At 37.4% G+C, this 14,833-nt stretch overlaps 4 protein-coding genes across 6 annotated transcripts; 2 read left to right on the forward strand and 2 right to left on the reverse strand.

Annotated features, from left to right (window-relative positions):
- Nucleotides 1-1,620: 1,620 nt before the first annotated feature.
- Nucleotides 1,621-5,844, forward strand: LOC140779845 (protein HIGH CHLOROPHYLL FLUORESCENCE PHENOTYPE 244, chloroplastic). Its single transcript, XM_073125137.1, has 8 exons — nt 1,621-1,856; nt 2,233-2,468; nt 2,953-3,051; nt 3,413-3,607; nt 4,141-4,233; nt 4,350-4,445; nt 5,167-5,307; nt 5,505-5,844. Exons 1-8 carry the CDS (start codon nt 1,697-1,699, stop codon nt 5,679-5,681), a joined length of 1,197 nt encoding a protein of 398 aa, XP_072981238.1. The 5' UTR covers nt 1,621-1,696; the 3' UTR covers nt 5,682-5,844.
- A 220-nt stretch (nt 5,845-6,064) lies between these two features.
- Nucleotides 6,065-7,404, reverse strand: LOC140779846 (uncharacterized). Its single transcript, XM_073125138.1, has one exon. The coding sequence runs from the start codon at nt 7,377-7,379 to the stop codon at nt 6,543-6,545; it is 837 nt and encodes a 278-aa protein (XP_072981239.1). The 5' UTR covers nt 7,380-7,404; the 3' UTR covers nt 6,065-6,542.
- Nucleotides 7,379-9,486, forward strand: LOC140779847 (uncharacterized). Of its 3 annotated transcripts, none has more exons than XM_073125140.1 (3): nt 7,993-8,113; nt 8,244-8,284; nt 8,471-9,486. In XM_073125140.1, the coding sequence occupies exon 3, from the start codon at nt 8,557-8,559 to the stop codon at nt 9,385-9,387; it is 831 nt and encodes a 276-aa protein (XP_072981241.1). In that variant the 5' UTR covers nt 7,993-8,113; nt 8,244-8,284; nt 8,471-8,556; the 3' UTR covers nt 9,388-9,486. The 3 variants fall into 3 exon arrangements, with proteins under 3 accessions (XP_072981242.1, XP_072981241.1, XP_072981240.1); XM_073125139.1 differs by having other exon boundaries at nt 8,474-9,486; XM_073125141.1 differs by lacking the exons at nt 7,993-8,113; nt 8,244-8,284 and adding an exon at nt 7,379-7,425 and having other exon boundaries at nt 8,474-9,486.
- A 1,637-nt stretch (nt 9,487-11,123) lies between these two features.
- On the reverse strand, nt 11,124-12,979 carry LOC140778584 (cytokinin riboside 5'-monophosphate phosphoribohydrolase LOG3-like). Its single transcript, XM_073123374.1, has 7 exons — nt 12,572-12,979; nt 12,390-12,487; nt 12,274-12,304; nt 12,081-12,180; nt 11,912-11,982; nt 11,666-11,809; nt 11,124-11,506 (listed from the first exon to the last, which is right to left on the reverse strand). The coding sequence occupies exons 1-7, from the start codon at nt 12,686-12,688 to the stop codon at nt 11,408-11,410; spliced, it is 660 nt and encodes a 219-aa protein (XP_072979475.1). The 5' UTR covers nt 12,689-12,979; the 3' UTR covers nt 11,124-11,407.
- Between the last annotated feature and the right edge of the window lie 1,854 nt (nt 12,980-14,833).

Raw genomic sequence — 14,833 nt, forward strand, 5'->3', positions numbered from 1 at the left:
CCAATTTTCGCTGTGATTTATTCGACAAAAATAAATTTTTATTTGGGGTTAATTACACGGCTCACTAAACTTGCCTCCATTTTCACACATCCTCTCTTATTTATTTATTTATTTATTTATATTATTTTACTCTCAACTTTCTTTTCTTTCTTTGAAGATAACATGGTCTAAAATTAATTAATTGACAGTCAAGCGATATTTGTTAACTTAAAAATCCAAATAGATAATTAACATATTAGAAATTTCCAAGATTTTATATAGTTAAGATGATAAATATGCTTAAAAAATAAATAAATATATATATGTGAAAAATAAACAATAGTTTAAAGTTTAAAGGGGTAAGGACCGAAGGTATAATTATTATTATTATTTTTAAGCAATAGTTTACGTAGTGTTCAAGTTTTTAAAATTACTTAGCCTTGTTGTATCCTTTTCAATAAAAATTGGTGATTTATACTTAAAAACAGAGTGCATTTTAGATTTTATGGGATAGTTTCTTACAATTTTTATTTTCTTCCAATAAAAATGAAGAAGAAAGTTACTACAATTATTCTTTTTTCTTTATCCTTTTATTACAAATTTAAGAATAAAATGTTCATAATATGGGGATTCTCTTTCATCTTAATAGTGTTACTACTTTGGATGAAAGAATAGTTTTTTACACTACTAGTGTAGTAGTATCCCTTCATAAATTTATAAACAAACAATATATTTTGTTATAGTTGAAGTCTAAACTAACATTGGTCCAATTAAAACGTATTATGTAAATATCTTGTGAATTTTGTAGTTAGTTTACTTAATTTATAGTTTATACTAAGTAAAGTAAAATAATAGTAGTTCGATTACAATGTATTACGTAATTAATTATGTATTCATACATTAAGTAAGTAATATATTCTAACCGGACATATAAATATTAGCTCAATTACAACATATTAAATAAATTATGAATTTTATATATTAAATATATAATATGTTATATGTTTTAATTAGAATATGAACAATAATTCAATTATACATAATTAAATATGTTATTTTGTCAACTATAAATTCGCAAATTTACAGTATACAATAATTATGAATTACGTAATGAAACTATTGAACACAATTAATTTCTTATTCAAATTGATTGATTACGGATTCTAACTTAAAAATATAAGTGTTCAATAACTACGAATTACATAAAAAATAATGATAATAATACATTGTATTTTTGGTGCAAATCACCGGATAAAATGGATGAAAAATAGTCCACAATGGGTATATGGATAGTATAGAGTTCTTTATTAGCCCACTAGAGTGAAGTCATCAGAGTCTCATTTACCATCATCAACGGTCATGAAGCGTCCACGATGGCTTGTGAGGAATCAGAGGAAGAGAGCCAGTGTGGCCAATGGGATGATCCGATCCACTTCGACGTGGCGCAATTGAGATCGACTGCTTCGCATCACCACCTCTTCCCACCCATTCCCTCCTACCCGTAACGATCGGATTGGCTATATCTTCGATGCAGGAATTACGTAATTCTTGGGGTACTTATCGATCTTTTACTGGCTTAACGATTCGATTCCAACATTCATGTATGCAGGAGTTCCTCCCCTCCTCTCGTCTTCCCCTTAATTGGAGGCCTTGCCTTCGTGGGAGGAAGGCCAAGGGAGCAGCTGAAGTAATCCAAGTACTCCCGTAGCAATCTCCAATGGCGTCAAGGCTTGGCTCTCTCCCTCCTGCACTCACCTCCTCCACTCACGTCCATCACGGCCGACGCAAGCACACCTCCCTCTCTTGGGGCCGTTCGTTAGCGACAACGTCTCACTCCGAGCTCTTCTACTCATCCTCCTCTTCTTCTCTAGCTCCAGGTGAGTTTCAGTCCCCCTCCCCAAAATTTTGTATTTTATTATACTCTAATTTGAATCCAAGTAGGTTTAATCCACCATTTATCGCAAAAACCTTAATTTTTTGAGTAAGAATTGCGTCCTATATTTACTTATATGAGTTTCTTCGGATTTTAAATACTTTAAATCATGAAATTGTTCTCATCATTAATACATCTTCTTCTGTGGTACTTAAACCAAAAAACAAAATACATGCTACTGAAGGTTTGCCATTTTGTGTATCAATTCTGAAAGTAATTAATCTTTGCCAGCATAACTATTTAGGAATTAATTTTATAGTGTTGATATTATACTAAAAATGTGAGTCCTCTGATAGTGTTTTATCCACATTGTGTTTCAGGTATATCTTGCTCGCGATTTATGGTTACTTGTAACGCTCAGACAGTAGTGTCAACTAGTATGTCGCAGGGGACTCCTGTTAGACCTACAAGCATTTTAGTTGTTGGAGCTACTGGAACTTTGGGACGACAGGTGGTTAGGAGGGCATTAGATGAAGGCTATGATGTTAGATGTCTTGTAAGACCTCGGCCAGCTCCTGCTGATTTTCTTCGGGATTGGGGTGCCACAGTTGTCAACGTATGTTTCAAGTCCATATTTTTCATACTGTAGGCTTCTGTTCTCTCTTTCTACACAGTATTGCTGCTATAGTAGTTCTATCTTTAGTTCTATCGTAGTTTTCAAAACTTTCAAGAGTAGTCAATGTATGCAACAAAGTGGAATTTTTTTTTAAACTATGAAACTGTGCATCTTGTAGCTTTGTGCTTCACAACATCTGTAAACTTTTTGATAATTTCTGTATTCAAGTACTGCTTGCATTAGTTTTCTCATTTTGGAAAAGTATCGACTACACAATTCCACTGGATAGGTTGATTTTGTTTCATTTACTTGATGGATAAAATGCCCATATGATGAAAGGTGTTTCAATAGTATATGTTTCATCTTGTGGGGAGATGTCATAATTTCAGCACTTCTAGATTCTTTTTTCTTATTTTTTCGATGCGTATATAACTGAATTCTCTTTCATTCATTCTAAGTTTGTTCATCTGTGATATCTGATCAGGGTGACCTCAACAAACCGGAGTCTATACCTGCAACTCTTGTTGGTATTCATACTGTCATTGATTGTGCAACAGGACGACCAGAAGAGCCTATTCAGACGGTATGTTGTTTATGCCAAATATTGACATTTTTAATTCAAATTGAACCAATTCATCATTTCAGTTCTTTCTTTATTTCTTTATACCTTTCATCTATTGTTGTTTCAACTTTCCATCTCTTTATTGTGAGATAATACATCTATCTTGTTTACTTGGATGTGTCAATTTGCCTATTTACTGTTCTCTTATGCATGCTTTCTGACTTTATTCACTCTCTTATCTAGTCTGTGTTACTCTGTAATGATGAGTAGAAATATAATTGATAGTTTTCTTTGTATCTGTATATCTATCGTTTCTGTGATGACTATATGCATGTAAAAGACACTTGCTCAGCCTTCAGTCTAATGGATTTATTTTGTTTAGGTAGATTGGGAAGGAAAAGTTGCTCTAATACAGTGTGCAAAAGCAATGGGAATTCAGAAGTACATATTCTATTCTATCCACAATTGTGATAAGCATCCTGAAGTTCCTTTGATGGAAATCAAGCACTGCACAGAGAAGTTTCTTCAGGATTCTGGTCTGAACTACATTGTTATTCGATTATGCGGCTTTATGCAGGTAACCCACAACCTAAATCAGAATTCTGATGATGGTACCAGTTATGTTTGAAATGACTCAAATTATCTCAGTATAAAATATTACCAAGTACTGTTTCAAACATAGGTGACTGGTCACATTATACTAGGCGAAAAAATGGTTACTTATCTTCCTGGATATGAAGAAGCTTAACTAAAGCTCTGTAACTTAAAATCAAATAAGATGGCCTTGACTAACAAATGGAATAATATTTTATAAAATTTGTATGAAGTGCATGACTTGCAATATTGAAAGTACATTTTATTAAGGAACTGTATATGAAAGAAATAAATCTAAACTGATTGCTTTTCTTATTCATTTTATGCAGCATATTGTCATAATTTTCAACTTACCCTAAAACTATCTTAAAACATCTTGCTTGACTTGCTTCTCCTCTGCATATAAATTTTCAAGGTTTCTTCCTGCAACTGGCATTCTTTACTGCCTATTTATGACGCTACTCTCTGTGTTTGTGATTTTGAATACTTCTTTCTACTTGTCAAATATTCCAATAGGGTCTAATCGGGCAGTATGCTGTGCCTATACTAGAAGACAAGTCAGTATGGGGAACTGATGCCCCAACTCGAATCGCTTACATGGACACCCAGGTTTCCCTTCAAGCTTTCACAAATTAATGTCTTGATGCTTTGCTTGAGAAATGATTACTTCTCTTTAAGTTGTCATTTTAAATGTTTGATTGAAAACCTATTTGGTGTCACTCCAGGATATAGCCCGCTTGACTTTTATAGCTATGCGCAGTGAGAATGTCAGTAAGAAGCTCCTGACTTTTGCTGGACCTCGTGCATGGACAACTCAAGAGGTAGGAAAGGATTTATTGCAATGTGAAATTGGACAACCAAATTTATCATATAAATCTTGTTACCATTTAGCACATTCTACATATGCTACTCTTTGAGAAACAACTTCCACCTGTAAAGTTAGAGTTTCCTGCTGAACTTTGCTCAGGAAGGGAAACACTAGGGATAGGTTTAATTCCAAGACTAGCTGCTGTACTCTGTAGTCAAATCCTGCCTGGCGCAACCAATTGGCATCTTCTACTTTGAGTGGGTTATGAACATATGTTAAGGAACAAAAAAGAGGAGAACAGCAACCTGCTTCTTAAATGATTATTAATGTGCTGATGCTACTCAAAGATCATCCTGAATGATGCATAAATTCTCTCGAGTTTATGATCTATAAAACCTTAAAGGGTGTGAGGGCAGCTTAATCCTGTGCTGCATAAATGGTCACGTGTCCAAATTCTGATTACAAACATCTAAAGATTTATGCATCAGCATCCTGACATTTTATTTACTAATTTATACAGATATCAAAACTTGAAGAAGACGTGACCAATATGTTATACATCATATTTCTGTGCTACATAAGATCTTCTAGGAATATGTCCTAATAAAAAAAGTAATGCTACACTTTTTGTTCCTGTAGAATAGTTGGGATCATTCAAGTTAATCCCTGTAGAAAATGTGAGAATTATTTACTATTAAGTTCTGAAATTCTCATTCTTTTTCTTTTCCATCCAGGTGATCGCTTTGTGTGAGAGATTAGCAGGGCAGGATGCAAATGTAACCACTGTCCCCGTTTCAGTCTTAAAGTTCACTCGCCAATTAACAAGGTTATTCCAGTGGACAAATGATGTGGCTGATAGATTGGCTTTTTCTGAGGTAATCATTCAATCTAGCTCTGTCTTCTTGCAGCACTCAAACGCAATGAATAGCACACCATTAGTCTTGACATAATTGAATCAAAGGTCTCCTGATTAGTTTTCTCGGTCATTCATTTCCAACAATTCCATTTTATTGACTTGTTTATGTTGGACCTTTAGAGAACTTTACCCCTGATCTCCTTTGCATGACTTCAGGTTCTCTCGAGTGACATGGTTTTCTCAGTTCCAATGACAGAGACATATAGCCTCCTTGGGGTGGATCAGAAAGACATTCTAACCTTAGAGAAGTATTTGCAGGAGTACTTCACCAATATCTTGAAGAAACTGAAAGATATCAAAGCACAGTCGAAGCAAACAGATATTTATCTATGATGAGGCAAATTGACTCTACAAAGAGGAGGTGGTACTGCTCCCCCATTGAAAATAGATGCATCTATTAGTTGTAAATGAAATCAATGTTTTGATTCCATAATGCATTGTGTGCTTCAATTTTTGTTATCAACTACATTTGGCTACAAAGTTTAACTTGTTCATAGTCTCACTTGTACCACCAGAAAGTCTTGAACTGAGATATCAATTAACTCATTGGCATGCTATCATAAGACAATTTTTCTGATATGCAGGAACAGAAGTAAGAAAACAATTGGGAAAATAAATGTAAAACAAAAGTAGATAATCAACAAACAAAGCTGCAATTGTTGTGAAGTTACTTAATAAATAACAAGAAATTATTCTGGAAGCATTTTCCCAGCAGCAGCTAGAGAAGTAAAACAGGAGGTTAACATATGCTTATTCTGTTCAATCTTTTAATTTTAGTTCTTGATCAATTCTACATATTGATAATTTTCTCCTACCTATACAAAATCAACCATAAAAGTATGGTGTGACAAGGTTATAAGAGTAAGCAGTGTGATTATCAACTAGAATATCATCCAGAACCTTCTTGTAATTTCATCACAGGATTTGGAACTGGAAAATTTCTACTGGCCATGGAATGCTGTCTACAGGGAAGCCAGTCCAAGTCACGTACAAAGCAAAAGAAAATGAACAAATCACTACAGAGAAAACCAAGCTATGAAGGAAATACTTGTATAAGATTCAATTTTTTTATTTTAATTCCATCATCACATTATACATTTAAATTTTTATACAACTATGGCTGGTAATTATCAGTCAGAATCCTATAAAAGGCGGACGCCGACAATATTTGCAAGACAAAAGGCTTAGGGATCTTTATGAGCTAAGGATATTTAGCAATGAAACTCTGGTTTGGATGAGTCTTCTGAATAAGCTTTCTACTCCACTCTCTAGGCCTTCAATGTTGCCTTCTAATGTCTGCAATCGCTTTTGCATCCTCATTATGCTCGCATCATCCAAATCCTTTCTCAAACAAGAAGCAAAGGCAAAGGCATCATCATCATCATCATCAACCTCGCATGCGGCTTTGCTCTTGCGCAGATTCTTTGAGACAAGAGACCACCTGCTAGTCTTTTGCCTCACCATTCTTGTGGACAAGAATGACAAAATAGATTGAAGCAGAGAGATGGTGATCTCTCTTGCTTCCATCAATGTCCTAATGGCATTTGATGGATCTTGGTCGTCTTTAACGTGGGAGATAGCTCCACAGTACTTTGGACTACTCATCAGCTTCTTGATGTCCTTGCTTGCTTTCTTTACCAAGCGAGTGTATGCTCGCACTTTGCTTTCAATGGCTGCATCATCTTCTCGTCGAAGAGTTGATACAACATCTTGAACTTGTTCTCTGATTGCAGTCAAGTTATCCCTCATGAAGGAACAAACATCCAATAGTCTTACAGATCCTTCCAGCTCCAATTCTATCCAGTTCCTTTGCTTGGTATTGGAGAGACCGTTTTGGTTGCTTGGTACGCGAAGAAACTCCTCCATGCATTCGTACAAATCTCCAAGCCCTCTTAATCCATCGCATGTCGTTTGCGCCGTGAAGGTGGACGAAGCCATGCAAGCCCTCAACTTGCGGACCTCTTCTTCAATGTTGAGCTTAACAGGTAGAGATCTCGATGGCAAGCTGATGGATCTTAGATGGCATGCCATTTTTACTCTGTATAACTGCAACAGCCAAGGAACTGAAGAAGGAAGAGTGAGTTTGGTCTGTTGACTTGATCCTTGGCTCCTCTTATCTATATAAACCAGAGCCCATCGAATCTTTCGTACGAGGGGACACCGGGAATCTCGATTAGCCAAGCTCTCATGTGCTGCCCATCTGGATCTCTGGTATGAGGAGCGGTTCTTGTAGCCATTTCCGCAAACATTTTCGTGAGCATTTATCCTTTACAAATGCTGGCGAAATAGTCGCTGATTCTATGTTGGTTGCAAGAAGTAGACGGCACGAATGGACTGTCAAAAACTATACACCAAGGAACCAGGATCTAGTTTGACCAAAGGGACACCAAGAATCCTAGTCACTGTGGGTCTTGGTGCTCAACGTGGTTCTTGCAGCCATTTTCGCGAACAGCTCGTCTTCGTTATTCGATGCCCGACACCTGCGCTGTTCAAGGCTGGCGGGCTGCCGTGTTTCAGGCGGAGCGAGATCAACCTTACTCGAACCCGTTTGCATTCGGGTCAAATCCATTCTTGCACCCTAGCCAACCAAACAAAACCCGATCCACCATAAGACAAATACTAAATACCAACGGTAGCCACAGCATTCGGATGCTAATTTTTGGAACAGAACAACCCTGGACAACTCACGTAGAGCATTTAAAGAAGTAAGGAACGCATGCGACCTGTTTGTGGTAATGGCTACAAGAACCACGTTGACAGTGCCAGTGAGTCTATTATAACTAGTTGATTCCTCTAGCAAACCTTTATTTTTCTCGTGAACCTATTTAGTCTCTTCCTTGGATCCGACACTAACTTGGTTATTTATAACACTCGTGCTGTGGATCTTGCTGCTAGTATTTGGAACACAACAGCCTTGCTCTATGAAGAAATGTCAGGTATCTGATTCATTTCTTGCACTAGAAAACTAGTAGAAGAACAGAACTTGTTTGCTGGAGTTGCTACAAGGACCATGTTGCCAATTGCTCAGCATCATCAACAGCACATGGAAGTTTGGTTAAGCAAAGATTCTTGGTGTCTCTCCATCGATCTAACTGCTAATAATTTCTGTTGTTTATATGAAGTAGGAAGTGTTGAAGAATGAAGTCCATCACAACTATCTCTCTTTGATTCTTCTAGGAGAGGAGTTCTCACAGTATACAGCGCAAAGATGTCTTGCCATCTTCGATCCATTAGCTTGCCATCGAGACCTCATTCCCTTGTGCACAAGGTTGAAGAGGAGCTGCAGGAGCTAAGGACTCACTTGGCTTCATCTACCTTAACAGCACAGATGATTTGCCATTCCTTGAAAAAGATTGGAGATTTGTATGAATGCATTGACGAGCTATTTTGCTTGCCAAGCAACAGAAATGGTCTCTTCCACCCACAGCAGAAGAAATGCGTGGAGGAAGAAACGGAGAGATCTGTCAGATTGCTAGATCTCTGCGATGCAATGCGCGGTAACTTGTCTACGATGAAAGTGCATGTTCAAGATCTCAATTCAGCTCTTCGCAGAGGAGGAGATGCAACTCTTGGAAGCAAAGTTCAAGCTTTCATTCCCGCGGTAAAGAAGGCAAACAAGGATATCAAGAAGCAGACAGGTGACAAGTATGGAAATACTTGTGCAATCAAAGAGGACTGTGATCTTCTAATGGTGATTAGGAATTTGATAGAAGCAAGAGAGATCACCATCTCTCTACTTCAATCTATTTTATCATTGATGTCGACAAGAAGATTGGCGAAACCAAAGAGTAGCAAGTGGTCTCTTGTCTCAAAGACATTGCAAAAGAAGGTTGCATGTGAGGAGGAGGAGCAAGAGAATGATGCCTTCATCTTTGCCTCATATAAGATGAAGGATATGGATGGTATGAGCCTGTTGAGGGTGCAAAAGCAATTGAAAACATTGGAAGACAACATTGAAGGTCTAGAGAGTGGAGTTGAATCCTTATTTAGGAGGCTGATCCAAAGTAGAGTTTCTCTTCTAAATATCCTTAGCTCATAGATATCAGCTCACACCTTTGTTTCTCCAATTCAATTGCACAGTGATCAGCATCCACCTTTTACAGGATTGCTGATAACCACCAATCTTTTCATCTTTGCATACAAGTTTACATGTACAATGTGTAGTTAGAATTAAAATCAAATATTTGATTTCATCAAACTTCAGAGCTGTATATTTCTTCTGTTGTCTTGCTTCTCTCCATTATTTAGTCTACTTACTGTGTTTTATTTAGATTGGCTTGAAAATAGGCCCATTTAAGATATAATTAATTCCTTATAGCATGTAATAGAGTGTATAACATATATAATTTAACATCTATCCATCTAGATGTGAAACAATTGAAGCACCTATTAGCACATAAATAATATAACCTCGCCAAAAAAAACAAAAAAACTATGCACATCTTCTTATATTTAACAACGCTTGACTTGAGATGTTCTTGTAAAACTCAATATAATGCAGGATCGATCATTGAATTGCTAAGTGAAGTTAAAAAAAAAAGGGAAAGAAGAAGAAGAAAAAGAAGAAACGCCATCTTTGAGTCTGGTCTAGTAGTGGTCATGGTTGGTGTTAGGCAGGGAGAACATAAAGGTTGGTAAAATTTATGTAGCTAAAGAAAGTTTAAAGTGAGAAGAAATTGGCATTAGATTTTTGATTAACCACCACCACACCCAGTCACCCACCTAGCTAAGGAATATTAGTAGGCCAAACCAAACTCAGACTCTAGATTGGTCCTCACAGCTACATGCAGTTCTTTGGACTAAAAGATTAAATGAAGACTTCATTCGCCCATAGCCAACTTAAAAGCTAGGGCACTGTTGTTGATGATTCAACTATAGGGTAGGATGTTTTCATCAGAAAGGACAATAGTAAATTCATGGGCTGCAAGATAGCAAGAAACTAAGGGAGAAAAACAAAGGCATGGAGAGTAAATTGAGATAGTACCACCTAGAAGAGACAATAGTATCATAGGAAGTAAAACAGAAAGTTCAATTATGAAAGTCCAGAGTAGGTAGCAGGAGACAATGATGAAAGTAACAAGAAGATGCAAAGTGTTTCTCAATCTGGAAAGAGGTAAATGCTTCCTAATTTTTGGGAGAAGGCCTAGAAGAACAACCACACCTACTAAGGACTGTGCTACTTACTTGGCCTCATACTTATGCTTTGCAACTAGGCAATATAAAAAGATACAAATCAAAGACTTCAATGGCAGTCTCATTGATTGCCAAACCATTAAAAGGTTGCACTTCTTTTCTTCTCCTACATTTGGCCGCCAAGTTGGTGAACTAAAAGCTCTTCTTCTTTTTCTAAGTGTGAAATAGATTAATTGGGAGGAATCTCTCTTCTAGGCCTATACTCCGGCCGTCCAAATAAAATCAAAGCAGCACGACTTATTAATTAAAGTCTCACACTCTTTTCAGGAAAAGAAGTGATAAACCCAAACTCCCATCCACATATATGCATCTATAGCAATCAATCATTCTATCAAAAAAGAATTATTATGCAAAGAGACGTTTTGTGCACTATAGCTGCAAATAAGTTGTAGTCATATACTACAGTTAAATCCAGCTTGAATTATATATATATATATATATATATATATCCAACAAGCAACCAGAGAAGTTTTTATCCCTGCAAGGTTCGTTAGATATATTCACCACAGTTGCTTCAAGTACCAGGGACAACAACTTAAACTCACAATCCATTCATTTCACTCTGCCACCTCCAAGGACTAGTAAGTCTAGAAGAGTTAACTTTAGTACTTTGCACTCAAACATAACTGCCAGAGAGCTTGTACATAAAGATTGCTACATATATTGCATCAGTATTAGTAAACTAGTACTGTATTACATACAATTACCAAGCTAAAAAGCCCTAGAGACAGAAGGACTGACACTTGCAATTAGTACAAAAAAAGGGTCATCTGGAGCAAAACGCACCAAAATATTCCAGCCTTCTTTGCTCCCCATACTTTCATACATATATAATAATAATAATACTATTTTTTCTTTTTTTACTGCTACCTAGCTATCTCAACATGGAGAGATGAATTATATCCCACCTGCTCCATTTCCCACCTTAGCTTTGCTACCACGGCGTCTTCCACGGGTACGTACTCCTGTGTCACATGACAAACAGTTGAAGACTTGAGAACAAAGAGTGGATAAAAAAATCAAATGAGCTTTTTCCTAGCTAATACAAGTGTCGTAATGTGAAGCCATAGTTGAGACTAAGTCAAGGTTAATTTTAATGGGTTAATCTTAGATTAATTAATTACTTCGAGCTTTTGGACTAGGTCTTTGGCATTGGTTGCAGATACTATGATGTGGCGTTGGTATGGTTGGATGAAGCCATCGTCCACAGCCTTATCGATGAAGGCAAGGAGGAAGTTATAGTAGCCATCCACATTAAGCAATCCCACCTGCCATAGTTCGTCGTTAAAGATTACAATACTTGGGTTTATGATTGGTGACCAAAGAGATTCGAGGTAAAAAGAAGAAAAAGAAGTTTGGAGTTGGCTTACAGGCTTAGTGTGGATGCCAAGCTGAGACCAAGTGATCACCTCCAATAACTCCTCTAGAGTTCCATACCCACCTAACATTGAACACAAGCAAATTAATGCATGGATACAAAAGATAAAGTCTACCAGATAAATAATGCAAGAATATTAAGGTAAAAGATGGAAAGAAAACCTGGTAAGGCAATGAAAGCATCGGAGTGGCGAGCCATCTCGGCTTTGCGTTGATGCATACTACTCACTGCTCTGACCTCTCCAAATGTCTCCCCTGTGATCTATATCACCCCAAATAGTTGCATAAGAATTTGGACATGGTACACACACACACACACACACAACTAACAAGAAGAGGAGAGATTAATTGCAACCTCTTTACGCATTAGAGTAGTTGGTATGATACTGCAACAAAGACCAAAAATTTAGATTAGAAACGAAAGAGATTTAAATAATTAACGCATAGGATTAGTTTATAGTTTATACTAACCCAATAACGTGGCCACCCCCTTTGTGAACTGCCTCGGAAACGAGACCCATGAGCCCAATACTCCCCCCACCGTACACCAAATCGACCTTCCTTGCCACCTACGAGATATTTAGGCAGAAAGAATGAGAATAGAAGAGACCCCTATGCTAATTTCTCCTAATTAGCCATGGCAGATCACGTACCAGCTCTTCTCCGAGCTCAATAGCAGCATCTTGGTAGCTATTACGCTTCCCTGAGCTGCTCCCACAGAAGACGCACACCCTTTTGAACCTTGATTCCAGTACCTTGGTCTCCTCCATTCCCGGTTCTTTTGGGTTTATGTTATAACTTTGATCCTCTTCTTCTCTTCTCCTTCTCTTGATCTTTTGGCTTTTGCGGAGAAACTTGGGGTCCCGTGGCTAAAAGGAGAGAAAGAGAGAGAGAGAGAGAGAGAGAGAGAGAGAGTGGGTCAAGGACTGGAAAGGTTGGATATATTTGGCTTTTGGGGAGAGAGGAGTAAAGACAAAGGTGGGAGACTAGAGGAGAGAGAGAGAGAGAGTAGAGAGGAGGAGGACGAGGTTCTCCCTTCACCCACGTAAGTGACTTTGGTGGGCTTTTCTAATTATTTGCATTACTTCTTGCACCTGCTATATATATATATATATCATCCATTAAGAAAAATAAAGTTGGTGATAATCTGCACCAAATTAATTAACAATTAAAAATGAGGAAAAGAAAGAAATAAATAAAGGCGACGAAACGAAAGACATTCTTCAACCTTGGCCTTGGGAAAATTCCAACCGTCAAACGTCTCTCCGGCCCCCTGTCTCGGATTTAGCACACGCAATCATCATGCTTCCTTTGTCCATCCGCACGTGTGGACCGTCCATTTTCCCTCTCTCCCCGCCCCCCACCCCCCCTCCCCCCTCTTTCTCCCGGGAAATTTGCAAACCCACCCCTACCGCTCCCACTATTTGTAGTTTTGTACCATCACCCATCCCACTCCCTCAAAAGTCCTGTCCACTGCCATTTATATTCCATTATAACTCCTTCTCCCTCTCCCTCTCCCTCTCCTCTGCTATGCTATCTGTACCATAGCAGCTCATCTCTCATCCATCTATCCATCCATCCATCCATCCATAGGCCCAGAGCCTATCAAATATATATACAACCAGCTGTATGTCTTTCCTCAAGTGGGACAAGTGAAGGGATCAGAGCATTAAAGGGGAATGATTTAGATGCCACGTTTACTCATGCATGGGCCATATGAATCTCTTGTTCACTGTTTACTTCTACTGGGTTCTCAGGGTGGGGTTAGCTTATATTTATTGATTCCTGTCTTGGTTTTGTGATATCTGACTTCAATATAGCAGTCCAGAAACAGAGATTTTTCTTTCTTTTTTTCTTTTTTCTTTTTGTTTTTTTAATGTTTGGATATTTGTAGCTTAATTAGGATTTTGTCCTCTGTTTAGGGGTTTCTTTTGGTAGTCTTGTGGAAGACTTTTTTTTTTTAAGTAATTTTGTGGGTTACCCGGCATTTAGTACAATCAAGTAGTAGTTTGGATGTTTAGTTGAATTCATTAGATAATCAATTGATCTCTAGAATAATTGACTTTTATCTCTTTTAATAATTCAAAATCAAGCAAGTAGAGTATAAGCTATATCATAAGTTATGTTATCTCTTAATAATTAATTTGAGATGGACAATTAAGTCAACTCTTTTACACAAATAGTCCACAAAGTTTATTAATACAGATCCGTGCATAAATTTATAAACACTTATTTCCTTATAACTTTTTTGTCATCTAAATATCATTTATCAAAGATATTTTCAATTTTTTTAACATTACATTAAATATAATTATTATATTAGTTTACGATCAAACGCCCATAATAATTAATTGGCAAAAAAAAGAAAAGAGAGAGAGAATGTACAAGCTTTCACACTGCAGAGATATTTAGTACATCAATCACTATTCCTAAGAAAAATTCACATCAACGATTAGCAGTAAATTTATTTATAATTATTTAATAAGTTTATAGTTTGATTTTATTCGTGTAATGACTACGATTAGTTTAGAAGAAATAGCTCAATAACATTATAACTTGGAACGATATTTAGTTCAAAGTAATTATTTGGATGATTCTTTATCTAGATATAGTTTATTCTTTATTACGTCCTATCTATCCGGGACATGGGGCTATTTAAAAAACAGAAAAGAAAAAGAAGCGGAGGAGCTGGCGGACGTGCGGAGGAAACCCCGTGAAAGGGACAAACAGCGAGGGATGGCGCAATCATTGCGGGGCGCCGCCACGCGTACCGTGGTCCCAATCGGCGGTCTCCGATCCTGCGGTGCACTTTTGGTACGTGACAACTGTGCTGTGATGAGGGGGCGGGGGGGAGGGATTTTGTAACGCCGGATCCGGATCAACTTTGGTCCGTCCAATGTTCCCGAAATGGATTC

This window comes from Typha angustifolia, chromosome 15 (assembly GCF_048772165.1).
Source record: "Typha angustifolia cultivar Huaian chromosome 15, ASM4877216v1, whole genome shotgun sequence".
In the NCBI taxonomy this organism is placed as follows: domain Eukaryota; kingdom Viridiplantae; phylum Streptophyta; class Magnoliopsida; order Poales; family Typhaceae; genus Typha; species Typha angustifolia.